Source organism: Apis mellifera, linkage group LG9 (assembly GCF_003254395.2).
Source record: "Apis mellifera strain DH4 linkage group LG9, Amel_HAv3.1, whole genome shotgun sequence".
Classification (NCBI taxonomy): Eukaryota; Metazoa; Arthropoda; class Insecta; order Hymenoptera; family Apidae; genus Apis; species Apis mellifera.
Window position 1 is genome coordinate 7,520,073 of NC_037646.1, and position 25,263 is coordinate 7,545,335.

A 25,263-nucleotide genomic window follows, 5' to 3' on the forward strand; every position below is an offset into this window, starting at 1 on the left:
ATTTTATATTGTGATTTAATGTTTATTCAGTGTATTTGTGCAGAAATATGGTGCGATTAAATATTAAACTGTTTCAAAATGTTATTGCACTATATTTTGATTATCATATATTATATATTTGGCGAATGCTAAATATATTAGGTATATTTAAACGTGTTTTAAGAAGGCTGTAACAAATTAATGATAAATGTCATATTGCAAGAATATTATTTTACTAATGTTTCAAAGAATTTGATTTTATTAAATCATATTGATAGAAAACAATCTACATAAAAGTATATAAGATTAAAATATTTGATTATATTAAACTTGAATGGTTTGTAAGGGCGGTTTTTTCTTAACGAAAAGAAAGAACAGAATTTATCTCTATCAAATAAATATTCAAGAAATGTACATGTATATACATAATAATTGAATAAACAAATAAAATAATGGAAGAAATATCGTTTGTACATATTATAAAGTATACATATTTAAACATATATGTGTATAATGAAATCCGCGTATGGCAATAGGTATGTATTAAATTATTAAATGTAATACTGAGTTTTAATATTAAAAATATAAAAAAGTTGACAAACGATGCTTATAATAATCTGTAAATTTCAAATATCACGTGGTTTTTTATAGTTAACTACAAATATTACCGAAGGATGGAGACACTAGTAGTAAGAAGCCTCGTATATTGGAGGGGGAAAGAATGTTCATGCTTTTGATGCAATGTCGTGTTAGTAAGTGATATATTTCGCTTATCCATGTTGTTTGGGATTTATATTGAAAGTGATTTATTTGATTTGTTGAACACATTTTGAAAGCTACAGAAATTATTGAGAAAAAGACATCTTTATTAATTTTATTTCCAGATTCTTATCTGAATTCTATAGATGGTAATTGTTTTGTCTATTCACATTATAGTATTGGATATAATTTAAAACCCCTATATTCAGTTTACTGTTATTGTATGTTCTATCATATTATTGTTAATCAATATATAATACAACAACAATATTATTATAAATATTATTATATTTGTTGCTCTTGATTAATATAAATTATTTAATGAAAGTATTTCATATATTAACTACAAAAATAAATATCGTCAAAAATCTTTAAAAAATTTATGTTTCATAGTCTTAATGTAGCAATTAAAATATCTTTTATTGAAGTAATCATAAAAAAAATTGATAAATGTTTTTTTTATAAACAAAGCTTATTTTGTATAATGTTTTTTTATTTTCTCTATTTTATTTTTTGAGATTTTATTTATTTTTTTTTTTTTGTATTAACATAATCTTATCTATTATATTTTTGTTCTATATTATTTTTTATTATTACATATTGTATTTAATTAAGTAATAATTTAATATATTTCCTTTGGACATATAAATAACATTTTACATTTATATATAAATTTTTAATTATAATATATGTATATTTTTAATATTATTTTTAAATAGATATGCAACTAAATGCATGCAATGAGTCAAAATGACATCAATAGAGGCACAAAAAAGTTTTACAAATTCTTTACATTTGCAAAGTTCAGTTATATCTGAATCACAAAAAGAAAATTCACAATTGACAAATCTTCAAGAAGAACAAAATATTGATATTGCTAATAAAGAAACAAGTAAAGATACTATTATAGACATAAAAAATGATAATAAAGATGTAGTGCATGTTAAAAATTGTGATCAAAAGAAATATGAAAATGAGGAAGATGTAATTATTTTAGAAAATAATAAGAAAGATATCAAATGTAACATAAATAAAATAGAACATGGACAGAACAGTGAAAAGTTGGATATTATTTCTTTTGCTTCTGAAAATGATTCTAAAATAATTAAAACTGAAAATACAAAAGAAGTTATAAGTAAAAGTGGAAATAATTTAAAAAGAACACGACGAAGTATTACGTAAGTATAAACAATGTTTATTTGTAATTTATATTTAATTTCATTTAAAAATGAATTGTTATAAAAATTCAATACAAATTGATGTAAAGTATTAAGATTCAGTATTAAGATTCTTTATCAGATTAATAATATTCTAAATAGTAATAATAAAATAATAAACTAAGAAACTAAGTTCATTTTTTAGTACTCAAGAAGCAGATGTATTTTTAGAAGAAAATAATTTAAGAACTAAACGAAAGAAAAAAAATACTAATGATAGATTTTGCTGGCGATGTCATAAAGAATCAGTAGAAGCACATTGTAGTGCATGTCCTAGATCATGGCATCGCAAATGTATAGGAATGCAACAATCAATTATTCAAAATTGGATATGTGGTGAATGTGCAGCAATTTTACGAGCGGAAAATGCAGAAACACGTTCTACAGCTATGGCACAATTATCTGTTGATCAATTATGTTTATTATTAAAACATGTTGTTGAAAGAATGAGGGAATATCCTGGTGTATGTACTATTTTCTTATTCATATTAATTTATTTCATTATTTTTTTAAAATTGAATTCAAATTTTCTGATTATAGTCAGAACCATTTTGGAAACCAGTAGAACTTTCTGAAGCTCCAAATTATCTAGATTATGTAGTAAAGCCAATGGATTTAAGCCTTTTAGAATCAAATGTTCGAGCTAAATTATACGGTAGTACAGATGCATTTATGGCTGATGCTAAATGGATTCAACATAACTGTATTGTATTTAACACATGTATGTACATAATAAATATATATTGATATTAAATTAATAAGGAAAATTAGTTCTATATAAATCAAATTATAGGTGGTGGTGTATACACTGATACATCTAAATTAACGAATGCTGCAAAACAAATTATTAAATTAGCACGTCAAGAAGTATCAGAAATTGAAGCATGTCCTGATTGTTATGCTCATGGAAGAAATTTGCCAAGACCACAACCAGCATGGTTTATTGAACCATGTCGTCGTCCTCATCCACTAGTTTGGGCTAAATTGAAAGGTTTTCCATTTTGGCCTGCAAAAGCTATGCCTCGAATGAATTCTCAAGGTTTTGTAGATGTTCGATTTTTTGGTGAACATGATAGAGCATGGGTTTCTCCACGAGATCTATATTTATATTCAGAAGATCCACCTGTCCCATTACCAAGAAAAAGAAAATTAGATATGGAGGAATGTGTTAGAGAAATTACTCGTCATTGTCGGAAATTAGAACTTGTATTTGGTGAATTCAAATTTGCACCTCCTAAAGTACAATATAATCCGCATGATCCAATGCAAATAAAATTAATGTTACCAAATTACGATCCTCTCAATTCTAGTAATTGCATATCTCCGCAACACTTGATTCCTAAGAAAACTGCTTTTCTTAAAAAGCGAGTCCATGTTAAAATGAAATCGCAAAACGATTTAGAGAAGATAGACAATTCTGATACTGAAAATAAAATATCAAATGAATTTAACTCGACTAATAAAGGAAGCAAAATTGAAAGTAGACCATCTAAAATAATAGAATCTGATAATTTTCACGAAACCGAAACCATTGCTGTTACAAGCAACAATTTAAACGAATCAATGGACAGAGAAATTAAAGAAGACGTTCAAGTAGGCAAAAATATATTAACAAAATTGGATGTTGTTACAAAAGAAGATATAAAACCAAGTACAAGTAAAATTAATAAAAACGAAATAAATAGTGGAAATACAACAAAAGATGACACAAATGGATCAAATTTTATGTTGAAACAAAACTCTGAAAATGAAACAAATGATAATAAAAGATCTTTGGAAAATTTATTAAAACAAGAAATAGTAACTTCAAAAAAACATACAGTGAAAGATATTCAAATGTCTAAAAAGGAATTCATTTCTAAAATGAATATTGGTAAAGAAGATGCTAGTCAAAATTTAAATTCGCAAAAGAATAATTTTAAAAATACTAAAAATATAGAAAAAGTTTATAAACCAAAGACAAGAATAGTTGATAAAATGAACGCCGAGAAAGCTTTAAGATCTACTACAATAGAACAAAATCAGAAATTAAATACAGGAACGATAATTAAACAACAAAATGATTCAACAAAATTGAAAGATAACTCTAAAAATCATAGTAATAATTTAACAGAATCAACTATTTCAATACTAAGCAATAAAACACCAATTGATACTGATATTAATGGTGATGTTGACGCTTACAAAAAAAATACTACAGATCAATCTGTTGCATTACTTTTTGTTGTAAATGATGGTACATCTAATACTACAAAAAAATCCACTGGTAATTTGATTACTGAAAAAGAGAAAAATTGTGATGTTTCAATTCAAGATCAACAGACTTCGAAAATTTCACTGCAACTGTCATATCAACAAACAAAGGAAAGCAAAGCTAGAAAATCATTTCCTAATAAACCTCGTAATTGTCCACAACTCATTCCACGTTCATCGACGAGTACACAATCTAATTTAATCGATTCTATGGTAACTGATCATCAAACTGAAAATCGTATTGAATATCAAATGCTACCACCAGAAGCAGGACCTATTAGTGCTCGTTTGTATCATGGTGCTCAAGATTTAGCCAGAAAATTGGCTAAATTAATGGAAGAGGCATACAAGGAAGCAGCACAAGAAAGTCAAAATTGTGAAAGCCGTATGTCCGAAAATCACCAAGCGACAGTACATTTTTTAAGATTACAAATAGAACGTATGAGATGGCAACATCAACAACAATTAGCAGAGTTAAAACATAATACAGGTATATTTTCGTATCTTATCCTTCATTTTATTTTTATATTTTATAAAAATTATATGTTTTTTAAATGTTTTTTTTTTTATTTTAGATAGAATATTACGTGAAATGAAAGCAAGTTTGGAAGCTGAAAGATTACGTGCTATTGAGGAAACTCGTAGAGAAGCAGAAGAAGAAAAGCTACGATGTATTGAAGAAATTAAACGTAAACAATGGTGTGCAATGTGTGGTAGAGAAGCATTATTTTACTGCTGTTGGAATACTGCATATTGTGATTATCCTTGCCAACAATCACATTGGCCAATGCATATGAGAACATGTGCTCAAAAACCTTCATTCACTACTATTGTTACCAGTTCTACTGTAAATTCGAATCAGCAGCAGGTGATGCCCAGACTTATGATAAATACACAACATGTAACATCAAACATGTGGAGGGCCTAAAATATATTAATAAGTCTGAAATTAAAGCCAGAAGTTTAATAAATTATAAATACTTATTCTAAGCTTTATCAATATTATTGTATTTTTTATTTCATGGCTCTTCACAGTTTGTATTTATATGTAAGTGTTATTGTTAAAATGTTAGAACAAGATAGTACTTTATACATAAATTTTTTGTAATGTAAAAAATACAAATAACAAAATAAAGAATATGTATTCAAGGAGTAATGTCTACTCCAATAATTATTTTATATAAAAACAACCAATTTTAATTTTATGTATTAATTAAAAATGATCTCATATATATTTGTTGAGTATTTTATATTCTATATTAATTAATATAGAAATTTAAATTAAAATTCAAATATGAATATATATTATTATATATATATAAATATATATATAATGAATATTCTAATTTACACTGAATTTATTTTTGATCCTTTATATTTTTGTTACCTTTGTTCCTCATTAATTATTTAGATAATTAAATATTAGATAAATTTATAATTATGTAATTTTGAATTATTTTTTATTTTTGGTTTTATACAATGCTCCAACAAATTCCTCTATATTTTTCAGAATCATAATATCAAAGTAAACAGCCCTACTAATAGGATGTACGAATTATCACATGATAAACTGAACAAAATATCAACATCTCTAGCTTTGTGTTGTTCTGAAACTGATGGTAATGGAAATTCATCATAGTGTATGTATACCATGTAATGTAATCCAATGTAAAAATTTTTATTAAAAAAAAAAAAATTAAAAAAACAACATTTAATTTATTATATATTTTTAGCAAAAAAAAAAGAAGAGAAAAAAGTAAGAAAATTATTGAAATTTTAAAATAAAATAAATGATATTTATACTTTATTTTACATGAGCATGAAAAATTATTTATTTCTTATTCCGTATAAAAAATTGAAATAAATGAGAAATGTTATAGATAGTGTAATATAAATAATTTATATTGCAAATTAATAATTATGTTATATTTCCTATTATTTATTTAAAAATGTAAAAGATGATACTTACAAAGTGTTAAAATAATCTTTTTATCATTTATTTTATTTTGAGATTGAAATAATAGTTAATGTTTGTTTAAATTATTTTCTTATTATCTTTTTCATATACTTATACTTTTTAGAAAACAATGTTACATTTTAAGATAAAGTTGAACTATTTGTCTTTAAATCTATGCATAGATTTAATTATTTCTTATATTTATACATATCTTCTAAATAATTAATTTTGTAGATTCAATATGTGCATAATAATGTTGATTTATCAATCATTTTTTAATTTTTATAGCAATTTCTCTGACATAAATTATAAATCTATATATAGATTTAAATCTTTAATCATATCATAAATTATATAAAAGCAAAATAACATTTAAATAATTAAATAGCTTAATAATTTTTTAAAATGTCATCATTGATGTATAAAATATAGATATATTATATAAAATATATATATATTAAAGATTACTACTTCATGTAAATCTAAATCATTACTTATATGTTTATATGTTTAATAGATGAAACCAAACTTCAATCTGTATAATAACAGATATTTATGTATTTTTATCACAAATGTATTGCATATATGTACATAGTATATATATATATATATATTATTTTTATTTATCATAATATATCTTATATATATTTTTATGTCATACATGTATACTTTTTTCTTTCTTCCAAAAAATTCCTTTTTCCTAACTTTCTCAATATTTCTGCGTTTTTCACTTTGGAATATTTATTACAGTAATATAATTTCATTTATAATACTTCATAGATAGATATCTTTAAATATCAAATTATCGCTGTTATTTTCTTTTTTTTCTTATAATTATTGATAGAATATATTTATTCAAAATCAAATAAAAAATAAATAGCGAATTTATAAGAAATTTTACCATAGGTAATTTTTTTTATCGGAAATGCACTTTTCAATGGGACAACTGAGTGAATGTGGAGAAATTTAATATAAGTAGCGTTATCTCGTGGACGAATTCTGAAAGCTTTGATTTATTAATAGGAATGTAGAATTTGCGAAGAAGTATTCATACATATCACAGGCAAAGAAATATGCGAAAAGGACAGAGGGTAAATTAGAAACAGCGCTATCTCTTGAGTGCCAAAGATATTATAAAAATGACAAGAATCGTTAATTCTTATTTTACCTTCGAAAAAATTTTTAACTCAAGAGATGGCGTTGTTTTTATAATTTTTTTGTTATTTCCGTTTTTTTTATATTGAATAAAAATATATTCTGTATTTCTATTTCTAATTGCTTCGTAATATTTATCCGTAAAATGAATGAACAAATATATAAGTTTTTATATGTTATATATATTTCCTACATATTTGTATTATTGTTTAAATATTTAAAATCTATATATTTTTATATTTTTAAATTTTAGAAAATTTTTTATAAATAAGGATATATTAATTACTTATTAAAATTTTTTCGTACAGATTATTTTATTTTCTTCTTGTAATTACATATTTATTTGGCTTTTTTGCTTTTAATTTTTCTCATATAAAATTCAAGTTCTTTTCCTTCAAGTATATAACCATCCGCACGACCGCACTGTCCAGGTCTACTCGATATACAAGCTAAAATTAAAATCAATAAATATACATATAACATGATTTGATGAATAATTTAGTTCATAAAAAAATATATCTAATATTTTTTGTTTTGATATTTTCATTTAAAATTATTATAACTATTGTTATTTAGTATAAAATATTGACGCATTATTTATATATAAATTATATAAAATATAATTTATATGAAAATCTGAAGTTAAAATAACAATAATTATTAAATTTATATATATTAAAAAATTAATTTATATATTATAAAAATCTTATTCACCAAGAACACGTCCTGTAGCAAATTGTTCCTCAAGAGCAGGTTCAACTTTAGCAAATCGTTGCCTTGCTTTATATTTAGCTTCTGCTTTTTTCGAACGTTTTTTATTTAAAACTTCTTCTTCAGCTTCAGTCTATGTATTTGAATAATTATTAATTTGTTAATTATGTTATATTATTAATTCATCTATTATACTGAAAATGAAAAACTTATTCACTTACCAGTTTCGCACCTCGTTTACGACCCAATGGTAAAACATAATGACCTTCATACCATTGTCTGAAAGGTGTTGCATCAATAGTGACAATTGCATTCTTTACAAGAGTTTTTGTTCTCACCAATTCATTATTTGATGCATTATAAACTACATCTATAATACGTGTTTTTCTTGTAGTACACTCAGATCCCCATGAAAAATTTCCTGTATCTAAACGAAGTGCTCTATATTTTTTGTTACCACCTCTGGTACGTACCTGATTTATAAGGAAAAATGAATTTATAAAGATTATGTTTATTTGTAAAAAAAAATAAATAATATGTAATAATTTTATTCAGTTCGCTGTGGGATATGAGTCAACATAATACTCAGAGTAGGTAAAGTTGGTCATCATATCATATTTAAATATCGTTGCATTATTTTCATATAAAAGAATTATATTTTCATACAAAATTATTTAATTTCATATCTTTTATAATTTTAAAACAAAAATAAATAATATGATGTAATAACAATAAATATTAATTATAAACATAAGATTAAAAACAATAAATATTTATTATATTTTATAACTGAATAGAATTATAATTTATTTGTGATAATAAATAATTTAATATTATTAAATTAAATTTTTATATGAAAAATTGTATAATACTACCGTATGAATACGTTGAGGTCCAAGTTTCGTATTTGCAGCTGGACGACCTAATTCAAATTTTCTCTTTTTACGGATTGGTTTTCTTTTACCACCAGTTGCTCGCCTCTTATGCCAATGATCGCGAGAAATACCTATATAACATATAAAAAAATTTATCATTAATGATATATAATTGTTATTCAATTTCGGTTTTGTCTAAAATAAAAAATTTATATAGAATTATATTTGATAAAATAATGTATTGAATATAATAAATATAAAATTTAAGCAGATTGTAAAGATTATATCGTTAAAATAAGAAAAGTGTCGAAAAACCATCGATATATTATAAATTTTTAAACTTTTAATTTATATATATGAAAATAATATACATCTAAATAGAAAAATTTAATGTTTTTATAGATTTTTAATAATCATTTGATAATAACTTTAATGCTAAAAAAGTTGATTCAAAGCGATAAAAACAAAATTATAACATTATATCAAACAACTTACCCATGGTGCTTTAGTCGAAAAGAACCTTAAACTTTTTAATATTAATAGAACTTCTACATACTTCTGATATTGTCCAAGAATATAAGCGCCCTCTTACAATTATGAAATAGTATATGTATTATAATAAAAATCAACATTATTTTATTTGTTTTTATATTATCTTTAAATATACTATTTTTTTAATATAAAAATTTTATATTTCTTTATAACAAGAATAAAATTCTATTTATATTAAAATGATTTTTGTAAAAAATATTATTATAAATATTATATAATCTAAAGTTAAGTTATACAAAATTTAATTATATTATTTCATCAATTATATTTATTTATTTTTTATCTAAAATTAAAAAAAATGATAGTAATATAATGCTAAAATTAAGATGGTTGCTAGTTGCATATTGTTTATGTTTGTCTTCTTAATGATCATTGAAAATTCAATATGGTGTCCATCAGTTGAAGGGCTACGTTGGAATTTTATATTTGAAAATAACATTAACAGCACGAAAATTGTTTAACTCATCATAATTATGAAAATTCGATTAAAAAATTGATATGACATCTAAAAGCCTTAATGTCACAGCAATATATTGTATAAAAACGGAAAAATTATCATTTTTAAAATTCTTTACTCAAATTGTATCTTGTGAATAGAAATTCTGATATTCAAAAAACAGAAATATTAAAAGAATTAAAATGGAAAAGATAAATGTAGAAAGTGTTACAGATGGAAATGAATCAGAAAGTGAACAAAATAGTATTGAAGAAAAGAATGAAAACTCTTTGACAGATATTGCTACATTAGATATTACATCTCGACTTAGTTTAAAGACAACTGAAATATATGGAGAATCACATAGAAATGGAATATCTCGAGTTAATGGAATTTGTAATTCTCCTGAAAGAATTACTAGCATGACTAATCTTACACAACCTGAAACTACTCAATTAAATCAACATGGTATAAGAAATTAATCTTTATCTAATTAAAATTCAATTTTTGTACATTTAAATTTTAATAACTAAGTATATTTTTATGAAATCTTTATATTGATTATTTTTTATATATAATTAGGTACATTATCAGGGACATTGGAAAGTAGAGGTAATGATATAAAGTATGTTAGTTACACAAGTGAATTACAAATGCCTGATATTATGAAGTTAATACAAAAGGACCTAAGTGAACCATATTCTATTTACACATATAGATATTTCATTTATAATTGGCCAAAATTATGTTTTCTGGTATGTATATTATTGAAATAATAATAATAATATATATATATATATATATATATATATATATATATATATCTTATATATAATCTTATAATATATAATAAGAATATATATATTCTTAAAGCATATATTCATACAATGCTGGAAAAGATATTTATTTCATAATATTGTGCATCTTTGTATTTATATGATTTTATCTAAGAGATAATGGTATTAGAAAATATTAAGAAATAGAAAAAATTGTTAGCCAGCTTTGGTCGGATGCCTTTGTCTTGCAGGTGTGTAGAATTTACAGAAAACTCTTGCTTTTTGTTCGTCAAGGCAATGTTTGGTGACGAGTGTGTTGGTGCCATTGTCTGCAAGCTGGACATCCATAGAAAAGTCATAAAACGTGGATACATTGCAATGTTAGCTGTCGATGTAAAATATCGAAAGCAAAAGATTGGATCAAATCTGGTAAGAAGAGCAATCCAGGCTATGGTGGAAGATAATGCTGGTGAAGTAGTTTTAGAAACAGAAATTACTAATCGACCAGCATTACGTTTGTACGAGAATCTTGGTTTTGTGCGTGATAAGCGATTATTTCGGTATTATTTAAATGGTGTAGATGCTCTTCGATTGAAATTATGGCTTAGATGAAATTCATCTATATCTTTATATCTTAATAAAGATCTAATTAACTCTAACATGCTGAAAGGATATAACGTCAATGTTCAGTAATATCCAGAAATAATGTAACGTTAATACCAAGGAGATTAATATATATTGTATGCGCAGAAAAACGTTTGTACCTGGAAAAAAAGTAATTGGATTATATGGCGCATACGATTTAACGTTATGTTTAACTGGTATGATTAATTTAATCAATTTTCCAGTTGGAATATATTTATTATTTTATTATGTTGCATTACTACATCATATCATGAATGTATTTTTTAATAATATAAAAACAATATAATGAATAAATAGATAAACTAGTGATTCTAAATATATAGTTGATTGTTAAGTATCAGGATATTCCCTTTGGTATTAATGTTTATTGGAATAGTATATAAATGCAGCTTAAAAATATAACAATGAGAAAGAATAAGGGGAAAAAAGATAAAAAATGTAAAATGAGTTTTGAAAGTAATTGATATGTTCTCTTGTGCCTCTTTCATGTTCTTTAAATATGAAATCTGATACAATGCAGTAACAAAGAGATTTGTGAATTTATGATGAAATATGATGAAGTTTTAAAAATATTAAGTTAATTCGCTTATAAATAATTAATGTGAATTTTTTAAGAAATTGGTCGAATTTCGTTGTAATTACTGTGATGGAACATGAATCAAATAATAATATTATTTGTTTATTTTAAAAAAATATTCAAAATATTTTCGTACATGTATGTATTTCTTTTTGTTGTATTGGATAATTCTCTTATTGCATAAGCATTGATTTATTGTACGATAAAATGAAACATTTTATAAATATTAATTTTAGTATATTATCCAAATATTTGCAATTACATTTAAATATAATAAAGAATACGAATGTATATAAATGAATGCATATACAATAGAATCTCGATTATTGTAACTTTAATCATTGTTAATCAGAAACTATATTCATTCCAATAGTACATAGTGAAGAATGATTTCATATATTATAGTAAAAAAATAATTTTATTAATATTGTTATAGCGATAATTTATTGTATTCATTATACGAACATTGAAATTTGCACGTATTTTGTTGATACATATTTTTATTTTATCACAATCGAGATTCTACTATATATACAACGTATATATATATATATATATATATACGTTATATATATTTATATATATATATATATATAAACATGAATAAAAAAAAAATAAAAAAAAAAACATAAAATTTGCTAAATGAAAATATCGTGAAGAAAATATATTTCACGTAAAATGACATAGAGCAGATTTATTGCTCTCTCTTCTAAATGTTACAGCTTTGTATAAAATAAATGCGAGGCACAGATCATGACGTAACTATTGAAAAAAATGTAAAAATGTTAATAAAAATACCTAAATGTTTTTAGAGTCGCCTATTATTATTTCCTATAAAAAAATCTTATATAAAAATATTTAATGTTCATATGAATAAAAAAAAAGTTACTATTATATTGTAAGCACCAATAATTTGATTACAGACGAGATACAAAATAAATATCATTCAATATATTTTTCTATATATTTTATAAAGATTCTATATCCCTTTACATACATTACTTTAATCTCATCTCCGACATTATCGATTCAGCAAAGAATAAGATTACAACATTAATAGTGATTAGAATTGAAACTAAATTTTAATATGATATAAAAATATACAAAATATACAATTCTAATAACTATATAATAAATATTCTTATATAGTTTACTATTATACTACATATTTAATTGGAAGAATTATTGTATTATATTTTTATTTTTTTCGAATTTAATGCATTTTAATTGCATAAATAGATTTTTATTATTGAAATTTATTTGAGTAAATGTATTTTACTTTTTTTTTTATTATTATGAAATTATAATATATATTTCTATGTACTATATTTATCTTGTCTGTATTTATATACATATATGTACCATAAATAGAAAAAAAAATTAGCATTGAATCTCAAATGTATTTATCTCATTTTTCTTTAATCTCTGTTTTTAAACAATCTCGTAAAATAATAAACTGATAGGAGAATACAATAAAAAAAATATAAATTCATATATATACACATATATATAATAAATATTTATTTACTATATATCAAGTAGTAATAAATATATATGATTTATATTTATTATTTATATTTATATTTATTTATTTATAATTGTAGTTTATATATAGATTATACACATATAAAGACATGAATATGTACATGTAATATATATATATATTATCTTGACAAGCATCGTTTTTTACGAGGTGTGCTCAGATTACCATAATCATTTCATACTGTAATGAGATGTTATTGTAGAATTGAAATTGGAGATGAGAGAAAGGGGAGAATACATTCTCGAGAATGATCGATCAAAACGATGCTGTTATCAGCTTTTATCAGTGAACATACCCTTGCAATATGTTCTCTTATCTACATTCGATCGAATAAGTTTTTAAATAAAATTTTAAACTATATTTGATGACATATCTTGTATTGTAATTGTAAGTTGTAATTATAAGTTAAACCAAACAAATAGATATATATAGTAGTTATATGTTATTATATAATTCTATTTTATTTTTTATCATAATCATTATGATTAATAATCGATATGATATTTAACAATAAATTTTAATCATCTTTGTTATTTTATAATTAAATATTTAAAAATTAACATTAAATTTAAAATAAAAATGAAATATAGACATATAAAAATAGAATATTTAAGTTGAATAAGCTTTTGTTTATTTTTTTTTTGCAATTTCTTTTGTAATTTATAACAAATTTAAATTCATGAATGTTAACATATCATAATAAATACATTGTATATTTTTTAAAAATATTATATTTCTTGTTTCCTCCATTTAATTTCATCACGATTCATTCTAAATGTATAATAATCCATTAAAAATTTAGTATGTACTTGGTTGAAAGTAGGTATTTTTTTAGCCTCCAGGGAAAGTACAGCTATTTCTGGAAAATAGAGATAAAGTAGAGGAATGTTTTAAAAAAAAAATTGTCTTTTTATTTTATTATTTTACTTTTTATGTTTTTTTTTAATGGAAATTTTACAAAAACAAAAAGAAAAAGAAAAAAATAATTTTGGATAATGGAGAATAAAAAAAATTAAGAAAAAAACATTATTAATGAAAAAATATACACATTAGGATATAACATTGAATTAATAACAAAGTTAAGTGACGATAGAAAAATAAAATAATTATCCTAAATCTCGAAATACAGTATGAAGTACATGGCAACCTATTGAAACATATATAAATATATAAATATTCAATATAGTACACCGTGCATATAATCCAATCATTATGTATATGTATACATATAATATAGTATATTATATATATTTATGTCTTCAATATAGTAATTTTTTCGATTTGTTTTTCTTATAATATTGAGTTCAATTGTATCATCATTTAATTTTATCACATCTTTTTTTTGTATTATATATTGTATTATGTATTATTATTGTTTCAATTTTTTTTATTTCTATTCTTTTTTTTATTTTTACATTTATTTCTTTTATTTTTCTTTTATATATTTGTGATGCAATAAATAATATAATAATGTATAATATAATAACAAATATTTTATAATCTTTTCTATTAATAAAAACAAAATAAAATTGCAATCATTAAAATAACAATTTTATAAGCTTCCTGCAAAGAATCAAAAAGAAATATATTATGAAAAAAATATGTTTTATTTGATATGCGAATTGATACTTTTACAATTTGTAGTAAATCACATTTCTCTGTTCTTTTTCTCTTTCATCTGTTTTATGCTCGTTTCTTATATTAAAGTAAAAATATTGAAAGTGTTTAAAAATAACATTCAATTATTCAATTATAAAATTGAAAATATTTATAATTTCAATTGATCATCAATTGATCTAATCTAAAACGCAAATAGAAATAGAACAATATATTTTAACGCGAATATGAATTTAAATATTGAATTAATAATGAATTAAAATGTTATTAATTAAAAATAATAAATGAAAATCGATCTTAGTTAATGGATTTCATTTCATCAAACTATCTCCTCTTAATAAATTTGACATAAATATTGAAGATTGAATCGAAGCAATTCAGTTTATTAGGAACAACGTAATCTCGTTACTTGTTTGTCAAGAACATGTGATACAGAGATCTATTATAATAGAGCCAACAGATAATATAATCGAGTTCGAGATATTTATCATATATGGTAAAGAGAATATAACGATGTTATTCTCTTTTCTTTGCAAAGGAAAGGTAAGTACTTACATTAATCGATTGACATTTGAACCTTTGTCGAATCAGAGAGCTTCTGTTTCTTCTATGTCTCTCGACACGTTACTGGCTGTCGTTTCGTGGGTAATCAATTCACACCCTTCTGGATTCGAATTTCTTATTTGCGTTTCATTCAATAATAAAGATTCCTGAAGGGTATTATTTCCGTTACACTCTTTATTATTTTGAAATTCTTCGGTAGTTTTCGGAGTATAACCATTAATTGCTTTTGAAAAGCAAGGAAGTACCTTCAAAAGAATTTATTTGGTAAATGTAATATAAATGTAACGGTGGACTGGTGAAAATTTTATTAATATCAAAAGTATATGTGAAAATTTAAAAATTTAAAATTGTTTCATAAATAAATTAATTATAATTTAAAATGTATAACAATACAAATTAAATTTATATTGAAAATATAAATGAGAAATATAATGATAAGTTTAAAATAACAAGATGCTCGATTATTGGAGAAGATATTGTCGGCGCATATTAAAAAGTAAAATAAAGTTCGAGCAAACTTGTATTATAATGTAAATGAGTGTGAATTTCCCTTAAAAGATTTTCTTTTACAATCATGGTAAATAGAATTTTACGAAGAACAAGATTTTTCGATGAATAATATTCTCTATTAAATCGTTTAAACTAGTTTTAGAAATGTCATAAATACAAATATATACAAATATAATTAAAAGGAAAAAGCTCGAAAATTAAAGCGATAAATTATTTTTATTAAAATTTATATAATTTCAATAAGGTTATTTCAAGCAATTCTTTAGGAAGTAGTATGTTTAAAAAACGCTTACATCTTTCCGAATCGATTCTTTTTTTTAACATGAAAGGGAGAAAAATAAAAAACTATAACGACAAATAAATTTCTGCACGTGCATATATATATATATATGTGTATGTGTGTATAATAAGAAATAAATGTGTTAGAAAAAAAAAATTCGTACTTGTTTAAACTCTTTGCGAAAGTTATCGTTGAGCCAAGCGTAAAGGAAAGGATTATAACAGGTACTACTCATAGCGAGGCAATGTGTCATGAAAAAACAAAGTTTATAATATATCCAATCATTGGCCGGCGAATAAAAATCATTGATAACGTTTACGATATTAAGCGGTAACCATGATATACCGAACACAGTGACCATAGCAATCAGCATTCGATTCGTTCGCTTCTTCCTCTCTCTGTCAGCCTCTTCCCTTTTATTGGTCTTGGTGCCAGGTTTCGTTCTAGCTCGATCATTTAACTTGATCGAGACGCAGATGTAACAAAATGCAATTACGAAAAATGGTAGGACAAATTGTAGTATTGACGTGATGGAGCTAAAAATTTTGCGAAATCGTTCATTCGGCCAATGTTCTTCACAGTAAGTGTATTCCTCGAGGTGCATGTAAATCCCGTAAGGGGAAGTGAGTAGTAATGCGAATATCCATATACCGATGATCACGAGTAAACATACTTCGATCTTCATACGAGGATGGAACGGATAGATAATTACCATGAATCTATCGATCGCGATACTCGTTAAGGTCAGCGTGCTGATGTACACACTGACGCCTTGAGCATACGGTACCAAATGGCAAAGAGTTCTGCCAAATATCCATCTACCGAGGAACGTGTACAATGGTGTAAACGGTATCGCAAGAACGCAAAGCAGAACATCGCTCAATGCCAAATTCGTGATGAACAAATTCGTAACTGTCTGCATCTGTCGATTTCGTGCCACGACGAAGCATACCAGCACGTTACCAAACACACCCAACATAAAAATATGTACATAAAGTATATAAAATATTAATTGCACTAAACCGTTTGAAGTTATGTCGCTCTCGATAGTCGAATTGCTCGACCATTCTTCCACCACGTTATTGTTCGATGGAATCACTGTATTATCCACTTCACGATTCATGTCTCTTCTTCGATACACTTAACTTCTTTTTTTTTTCTATTCTCTTATAATCTGATTTTTCTTTTTTTAAATTGCAACTTTATATTATCTTTGCTCTTTCAATTTTTCAAATATTTTCCTCTTTTTTCTTCTATATATTTTTCTTCATTTCTTTCGAACGATTTTTCTTTCTCAAATTTTTCGATCGAATTGTTAGAGAAATTGGAATATCTCAATATGATATATATCTCAATTAATCTATCATTTAAAATAATTTTACACGAAATAAATATGTAAATAATAATATAGCAATCGAAAGATATTTAGCAATTAATTGTTTTTCTTTGATTGGAGATCATGATTTCGAAGCAAATAACGAGGCAGTAAATAAAATTTGTATAAATAAATTTGTAACTTTATAGCTTCCTAAACGAATTTCATGCCAGATACAAGATAATACAAGACAAGATATAAAATACGAATCAATTTTGACTCGTTTTACATAAATAGAAAATCTTTTCTTTCATATTACACGTTGTTTCAAAACCGATTGTACCGATATATATATAGATTGTTATTAATTTAAAAAATTTCTCTATTTCTTTGCTCTAAAGATGGTGAAATCTGGTATTTCTCGAGGTTACTACTATTTAAAAACATTCCCCAAAAATAGAACGATATTGCGTGATCACGAATCGTCCTTCGATCGATGTCAGTTATATAAAATTTTTTCTAATCGAAAAAAAATTTATAAAATCATTCGATTAAAAAATTTCCATATATTTCGTTTCGTTATTATTGATTAATCGTGTACTTAATTTCTTTTAACTTTAATTTTAATACAATACAATCGCGCATCATCTTTTTCTTTTTCTCTTTCCTCGTTTTTGAATTTTTTATTCGATATTATTATAAATAATATTGAAAAAATTATTTAAACAATGTTCTGTTATCGAAATATACATATATATATTTTTTAAAATAAAAGATAAAATTCGCTATTTTCTTGAACCACCTGTTGATAATTTTGAGAATTAATTTTTACTATGCTATTTATATTTTCTCGTTATTTCTATTGAGAAATATAATGAGAAATATAAAATGAAAACAAAACAAGAAATTAAACATAAAAAAAGATTAAAACTATCATGAAATTAAAATTTTTCTGGATAATTTTGGATCATCTGGATAAAATTATTTTCTGGACGATTATAAAAAATTGTTAAAAAAATTAATCACTGGATATACTCGATAATTATAAGTACACAAATGTTTTAATGTATCGATCGAAGAATTTGACAAGGATGAAGGGTACGTCGGCTATCATCGTCGTTGCGTGTCGCATTGAATAAAAAACATAATCTTATAAATCACTTAGCACTTAGAATTCTTGTAATTGTTTTTACGTATCTATTATTTGGTAAATAATTTTCAATTTTTTTGTATTTTTTTTATAAAAATTGAATTCAATGTTTTTTATATTAATTTTTTTATATAAATAGAAATGGTACCACAATTTTTAACGTGTTATTATTTCCAACGATGAAGCGCTTTCGAAGTGACGGCCGGCCTTTTCCATCGATAACTGAAAATGGAAAATTGTTAGCAAAACCTAACTAGACAAGCCGCCGTTTTCTTGCGCAGGCGTCCACATTACCATCTGTATCTTCTGTCTTTTTAGACACAATTTGAAGCATATGTTTAAAAAAAATGTGTTGATTCTTAACACTACTAATAAAATTATAAACAAAGAAATTTGATGAGTGTCAATTATAATTTTCGAATATTTTCTAATGTTTATAAAATTAATGAACATGTTAAAAAATATCAAAAAATTATTTTATTTGCAATTTTTCTTTTCTATTAAATTTTTTATACATTCTTATTGGATATAGGCATTCTTTGGTTAAGCTTTTAAGTTTTTCTTTTTTTATCGAATACGCATTTAATTATAATTTCACATATTTCAAAGCAAAGATAATAATATTTATTATTGCATATTATTAAATAAATTTGAAAATAATTTTAAAAATAAATTATAAATTTAATACTCTAAATTTTAAAGTGTTAAAATTTTTTGCATATTTTTTTTTAATACAAAAAATTGTTATATGAAAGCATAATCTTTCAAAAAAGTTTAATCTAAACTATTACATAATATTTATATATCTACATAAATAATCTATATCAATTTGATACACCTCCTATTATTTTTTAAAGCCTTGTTCAAATAACAACATTCAGTTTAGAACAAAAGTTAATATTACTGTTTAACATTCAAATATACTTGATATTTTTGGAATCTTTCAACTCTTTTCTTATTATTACTATTGTTATTGTTATTATTATTATTATTATTATTATTATCATCACTATTTCATTATTTCTTTTGTTTTTTCCCATCTCTTTACATTTTCATGAAATACTTAATTGTTTAATACTAAATAGTTAAAATCATTTATAAATTATTTTTTTAACAAAGATGTTCTAACAAAAGTAAACAATGAAAGTTTTTTTAAATTAATTTTGCATTCGCATAAATACATATTTTCATTTACATTAAATACATGAATAACAAACATAGAAATAAGCATTTGTACTATAAATTTATTTTACAATAATAAGTCTAGGTTCCAGCCATATATTAAACATTTTTAAACATATATATAAAATTTTTTAAACATCAAAAGAATCAGAAAAAGAAAAAGATAGAGAGAGAAAGAGAGAGAAAGAGCGAGAGAGCGAGAGAAAGAAAGAAATAACAGCTTTATATGTTAAGACAAATTTATTAACTTTTAAATTTCATTTTGTTAAATAAACACATTACACTACTCTATATTCTTACAATAGCCGTATATCTTTGTTACTATTGAAAAAATTTTAAAGAAAAATAAAACAAAGAATGTTATATTTCACTCTATTAATAACGAGATATCATTTCGCTATTAACGATATCCAGAATATTAACGAATTAAAATTCAAAATGATAAAGAAATATAATATTTGATATTTAATGTATAACTGATTACCTAGAAGACTTATACAGTGGACGATATTCTTGGAATAGTATATACGCAAAACAGTAATTGCTATACACAATTGGTTCCTTTGTACTATAGAAATTTTACAAATATTTTAGGTTTATACAATTATATATATATACATATATATTGTATATGTGTATGTTACATATATGTATGTATATTTATACATATTCATATGTATATATATACATTCATATGTATATATATATACATATACACATCAGTTTGTTTTTTTTCTTTCTGACAAATATTATTTGCATAAAATTTGCATAGATATTAGTCAGAAATGACATTTTGATATGTGGGATTTAGTTCTTTGTCCCACTTTATCATAAATATTATATATAATTAACTTTGTTTTTTTCCTAGACTTCAAGTCCTTTATGCAAGTTCTATGCAAGTGAATATATATAAAAACATATAACATAGTAAATGTTTATATAAGTAAAAGAGACTAAAAGAATATGAAAATTCGATGCGTATATAAATTTTAACGCAAAATTTGATATAATCAAAATAATTTTTTTGTTAGCAAAGAAAAGTTTATAATGTTAACCAAAAATGAATTTGGATTATATATACATTACTAAAAAAATTCTCATAAAAATTAATAAACAACTAAATGGATAATGTTTCTTTGATTAATTTTTTCATTGTATTACCCATTGTTGTACTTGATGGGCTAGAAGTTGTAAATGATAATTTAAATAGATAAGGTTGTATATCAGGATATGATGTATCAAAAATCAAATCCAATTCAGCTTGATTTGGCATTTTAGGTAGATAGTCATGTCGATTCATTACTTCTGTTATGTAAAGAATCTTATCTGTTAATAAATCTCCAACTTTTTCTCTGCATATCTGTCTCTCATGTTCTGTTGCTAATTTAATAAGTTCCAATCTTACTGTCCATACTTCCCAAGGTATGCATTCTGGTTGGAAGGGCCAACGATTTTTTTTCTTTTGAAAGAATTCCAAGGATATTTGGCCAGAACCTGGACTATCAGTAGAACGCAAAGCTTCAGAAAAACCTGATATTTCACGTTTCAAAGTTTGATCCAGATGCACAGATGAACAACAGACATAAGTAAAATCAATAAAATCACAGTCAACATCTTGGTATCCCACAGTACCCACTGAATAACTACCTTCTTGCTTGTATTTAAATTTACCAAGACTTCGATGGAAAAGAACACTGTGGAAGATACTTGCTACTGCTTCATCCACTTGTCTGCCCTCCATACTTAATTCAAATAGTTGAGTTCTGGCATTCATAGTGATTCCTATATAACAAAGAGGAATATTATAGAAATTTTTATAAATTGTCTAATAAATAAAATAAAATTATACAAAACAAATAAAATAAATTATTATATAAGGCCAAATTACCATAATATTTTTAATATATTTATATATTATATATTTAATTAAGCGTGTATATTAATTCATTATAAACTGTTGATTGAACAAAAACAAATGAAATCACATGAGTTATATTAAAACTTTGCTTAGATAAATATAAAATTAATTATACGTTTTCAAATATGTAACATAAAAAAGAGATATGGATAAAAATAAACGAAATATAATTGCATCGATTTTAATTCTAACCTCGTAAAAGCAGTGGTAAAAATGATGATTATCACTGGAGACTTGCTGTGATACTGGACGATATTTGGTCATCTTTTAATCGCAGAAAATTATCTGATACTTCGAAAATACAATCAAATAACCGTTGTGAAAATGCATGGAAGTAAGTCCTTGTAGTCTTTGAAAATTTCAAAAACGAAATATTCGATATATATGTGGATGCATCGAAAGGGAGTTAAAATTTATGAATATAATTTTCTTGCTGCTTTATTTTATTCTTATTTTTATAAATTCAAAAAATAAGCGTTGCTTATATTTTTTAGGACAACTTTAACTTACTTCTCTGTTTGTATTTTTCTTTCTTTTCTCTCGTCGTCTAAGTATTCTCACTTCTTCTGATAAATACATTAAAAAAAATTAATTTCAAGTCATTATTATTAATATTAATTAGATTTAATTTATGTTAAAATTAATGAAATCACTATTCTCATAAAAAATTTCTTTAAGTCTTTTTCTCCGATGTTCGCACAACCACCTCCACCAAATTATTGTATATCTACTACCATTGTCATCGTTGTATAAATTGTTTTATCATTTAAGTTAAATGATTATTATATTTTTAACTTTTTATTTTTATTTTTCATAAGATATTATTTATTGTTAAATCTTTCGATAACAAAATTTTTATACACAAAATCATGTAAAATCACTTGGTTTAAATAAAATTATTTCTGTTTTCTCTTCTAGATGAATAACAGCTGTCCTTACAGCATCGCGCCATTTTATATTTTCTTCAATTTTACTATTCGATTCTACTATTGATATTTTAGTTATTTTAAAATTTATTTCGACAATTAATTTTATAAGGAATCTTCATATAAGTAAATAAAGTAAATAATAATTTTAAATAAATAAACATTCTGTTAACAACAAATTAATTAGTTACTAAAAAAATCGCAATAATGATTAAAAAATATTTAAATATTTTTCATTCGTGATAAATATTTAACAAATACATAATTTTGATTTTTTAAAATATAAAATGCATTATAAGAATATATTTTTGATTATAAAATTTTAAATTATAATTTTAACTATAAAAAAATTTAATGCACAGAGATTTATTATATAATTAAATTGTTACAATAAAAAATGTAATTATATTTAATTTTATAAATTCATATTTTCTTTAAATATATTTGAATAATGTTTTTTATTATTTTTATTTATATTATAAAAATGAAAATCATTATCAAAGTATATGGTTAAAGAAATACATTGCATATTGAAATAATATATAATTCATATATATATTACAATGAAAATTATTGACATTAAGTACATTAAAATTTTTGTTAAAATGGATGTTTTCTTTTTTTAGAGAAATGCACAAAATAAATTCATCAACTATATAAAATTATAACATAAATAAATAAATAAATTATTTTTTATATAATATTTTTTATACAATAATGCAAACATAAATTAATATAATCTAAATATACTATTACTTTTAAAATATATATACATATTATTATTTACTTATTTTTAATTAATTCAGCACATGCAGAGTTAATATCAGGATATTTATATTGAAATCCTAATTCATTAACACGTTTTGGTATAACTTTTTGTCCTTCTAGCATAATCTGAAAAAAAGATCAATTATTTATGCATTTATTAATAGCAATAAAATAACAATCAAGATTAAACTAACTTTTGCACGTTCTTCATTAAATATGATATTCAAGACTATTCGTGGTACAGGAATAAATGCAGGTCTTCGCATTACAGATGCAAATGCCTTAGTAAATTCTGTATTTGTTACAATCTATAAATGATAATTTTTATTAATTATATTTAATTTATATCCATTTCAATATCTATATTTAATTTAATTACTTGTGGAGCAACACCATTTAATATACCATGTACATTTTTATTTTCAATGGAAAATAGAAACAAATTGACCAAATCTGTTATGTGTATCCATGGCATATATTGTTTTCCATTATCAATAGGACCACCCAACCCAAAGAAAAATGGTAAATATATTTGTTTGATCATACCACCATTTCTTCCTAATACAACTCCTGATCTAATTGTAACTTGTCTGATATTGCTATCTTTTGGAAGTTGTGCAGCTGCTTCCCAGTTATGACAAAGTTCTGATACATTTTAATATAAATAATATATATTAATATGTATGAAAAATTTTATACCATTAAAAATTAATATTTATGAAAAAATTAATATCAATAAAATTAAAAATATACCTGATAGGAAATCATATTTTTCACATTTATTTTCTTCTGTATATTCTGTATCATTTGGTTTATAATATGATACTCCAGAAATTGTTATAAAAACATTAGCTTTAGTATTTGTAATAGCTTTAGCTAAAGATTTTGTTGTTTCTACTCTGCTATTTATAACATTTTGTTTAAATCCTTCTGACCATCGCTGTTTTGGATCAAGTATATTCTGACCAGCAACATTGATTACAGCAGTAGTATTTTCAGGTAAACCATAACATTCCAAATCATGCTACAAATTGTACATTACATAATATCATTGATTATATATTAGATGATTATAATGATTCAATCTTTCTTACCCATGAAATTCGATTAGGCCCAGGCATGCGAGAAATGCATGTATAAGAAGCACCTTTATGAGACAATGAATTTATTATTTGTGTTCCGATAAAACCTGTACCACCACCTGAGACAATTACATAACCTCATCCGTAATATAACCTATTAGCCAATATTATTTCGAAAATTTATCTTAAGTTTGTCGAATGAGAAAAAAACTTGCCTATAACTACATGTTTTAGCGTCATTTTTACTGTAAAAATATATTACAAAATAAACAGTTCCTAGAAATACGTATTGTTATGTATTGTATAGAAATTGTATTCGATACAGTAACTTTATTAAATTATTATCGATTACTAAATAAATTCAAATCAGAAATTTTTTTTACATACACATATATACAAACATATATATATGTAAAATAAAGTATATTTATATTTTCGATGAATTATACTATTTTTATTTATATACTATAAATAACGTTATTTTATATAACTTTATATTTAATTTTACGTATCTAT

At 23.4% G+C, this 25,263-nt stretch overlaps 6 protein-coding genes across 12 annotated transcripts; 2 read left to right on the top strand and 4 right to left on the bottom strand.

Moving 5' to 3' along the window:
- The first annotated feature begins 57 nt into the window (after window positions 1-57).
- On the top strand, window positions 58-5,904 carry LOC102654791 (protein kinase C-binding protein 1). Of its 3 annotated transcripts, none has more exons than XM_016914127.2 (8): window positions 58-515; window positions 631-887; window positions 1,458-1,916; window positions 2,101-2,419; window positions 2,496-2,676; window positions 2,749-4,698; window positions 4,784-5,076; window positions 5,719-5,904. In XM_016914127.2, the coding sequence occupies exons 3-8, from the start codon at window positions 1,489-1,491 to the stop codon at window positions 5,845-5,847; spliced, it is 3,300 nt and encodes a 1,099-aa protein (XP_016769616.2). In that variant the 5' UTR covers window positions 58-515; window positions 631-887; window positions 1,458-1,488; the 3' UTR covers window positions 5,848-5,904. The 3 variants fall into 3 exon arrangements, with proteins under 3 accessions (XP_016769616.2, XP_016769617.2, XP_016769618.2); XM_016914128.2 differs by having other exon boundaries at window positions 631-731; XM_016914129.2 differs by having other exon boundaries at window positions 631-727.
- A 1,711-nt stretch (window positions 5,905-7,615) lies between these two features.
- Rps8 (ribosomal protein S8) lies at window positions 7,616-9,551 on the bottom strand. Of its 2 annotated transcripts, XM_006561498.3 has the most exons (5): window positions 9,402-9,551; window positions 8,907-9,037; window positions 8,253-8,504; window positions 8,035-8,164; window positions 7,616-7,769 (listed from the first exon to the last, which is right to left on the bottom strand). In XM_006561498.3, exons 1-5 carry the CDS (start codon window positions 9,403-9,405, stop codon window positions 7,660-7,662), a joined length of 627 nt encoding a protein of 208 aa, XP_006561561.1. In that variant the 5' UTR covers window positions 9,406-9,551; the 3' UTR covers window positions 7,616-7,659.
- Window positions 9,552-9,824: 273 nt separating this feature from the next.
- Window positions 9,825-12,703, top strand: LOC552341 (N-alpha-acetyltransferase 30). Its single transcript, XM_006561684.3, has 3 exons — window positions 9,825-10,362; window positions 10,477-10,649; window positions 10,965-12,703. Exons 1-3 carry the CDS (start codon window positions 10,098-10,100, stop codon window positions 11,280-11,282), a joined length of 756 nt encoding a protein of 251 aa, XP_006561747.1. The 5' UTR covers window positions 9,825-10,097; the 3' UTR covers window positions 11,283-12,703.
- Window positions 12,704-14,074: 1,371 nt separating this feature from the next.
- LOC727324 (prolactin-releasing peptide receptor) lies at window positions 14,075-17,612 on the bottom strand. The gene is made up of 3 exons (XM_006561685.3): window positions 16,570-17,612; window positions 15,608-15,861; window positions 14,075-14,294 (listed from the first exon to the last, which is right to left on the bottom strand). The coding sequence occupies exons 1-2, from the start codon at window positions 17,527-17,529 to the stop codon at window positions 15,640-15,642; spliced, it is 1,182 nt and encodes a 393-aa protein (XP_006561748.1). The 5' UTR covers window positions 17,530-17,612; the 3' UTR covers window positions 14,075-14,294; window positions 15,608-15,639.
- A 3,499-nt stretch (window positions 17,613-21,111) lies between these two features.
- On the bottom strand, window positions 21,112-22,939 carry LOC726197 (autophagy-related protein 101). 4 transcript variants are annotated; one of them, XM_016914049.2, is made up of 3 exons: window positions 22,164-22,939; window positions 21,701-21,835; window positions 21,112-21,583 (listed from the first exon to the last, which is right to left on the bottom strand). In XM_016914049.2, exons 2-3 carry the CDS (start codon window positions 21,825-21,827, stop codon window positions 21,171-21,173), a joined length of 540 nt encoding a protein of 179 aa, XP_016769538.1. In that variant the 5' UTR covers window positions 21,828-21,835; window positions 22,164-22,939; the 3' UTR covers window positions 21,112-21,170. The 4 variants fall into 4 exon arrangements, with proteins under 4 accessions (XP_016769538.1, XP_016769537.1, XP_016769536.1 ...); XM_016914047.2 differs by having other exon boundaries at window positions 21,114-21,835; window positions 22,164-22,320; window positions 22,482-22,937; XM_016914048.2 differs by having other exon boundaries at window positions 21,113-21,835; window positions 22,482-22,939.
- Window positions 22,940-23,627: 688 nt separating this feature from the next.
- LOC412276 (epimerase family protein SDR39U1) lies at window positions 23,628-25,211 on the bottom strand. The gene is made up of 6 exons (XM_006561686.3): window positions 24,963-25,211; window positions 24,760-24,866; window positions 24,419-24,689; window positions 24,045-24,310; window positions 23,860-23,973; window positions 23,628-23,791 (listed from the first exon to the last, which is right to left on the bottom strand). The coding sequence occupies exons 1-6, from the start codon at window positions 24,985-24,987 to the stop codon at window positions 23,681-23,683; spliced, it is 894 nt and encodes a 297-aa protein (XP_006561749.1). The 5' UTR covers window positions 24,988-25,211; the 3' UTR covers window positions 23,628-23,680.
- Between the last annotated feature and the right edge of the window lie 52 nt (window positions 25,212-25,263).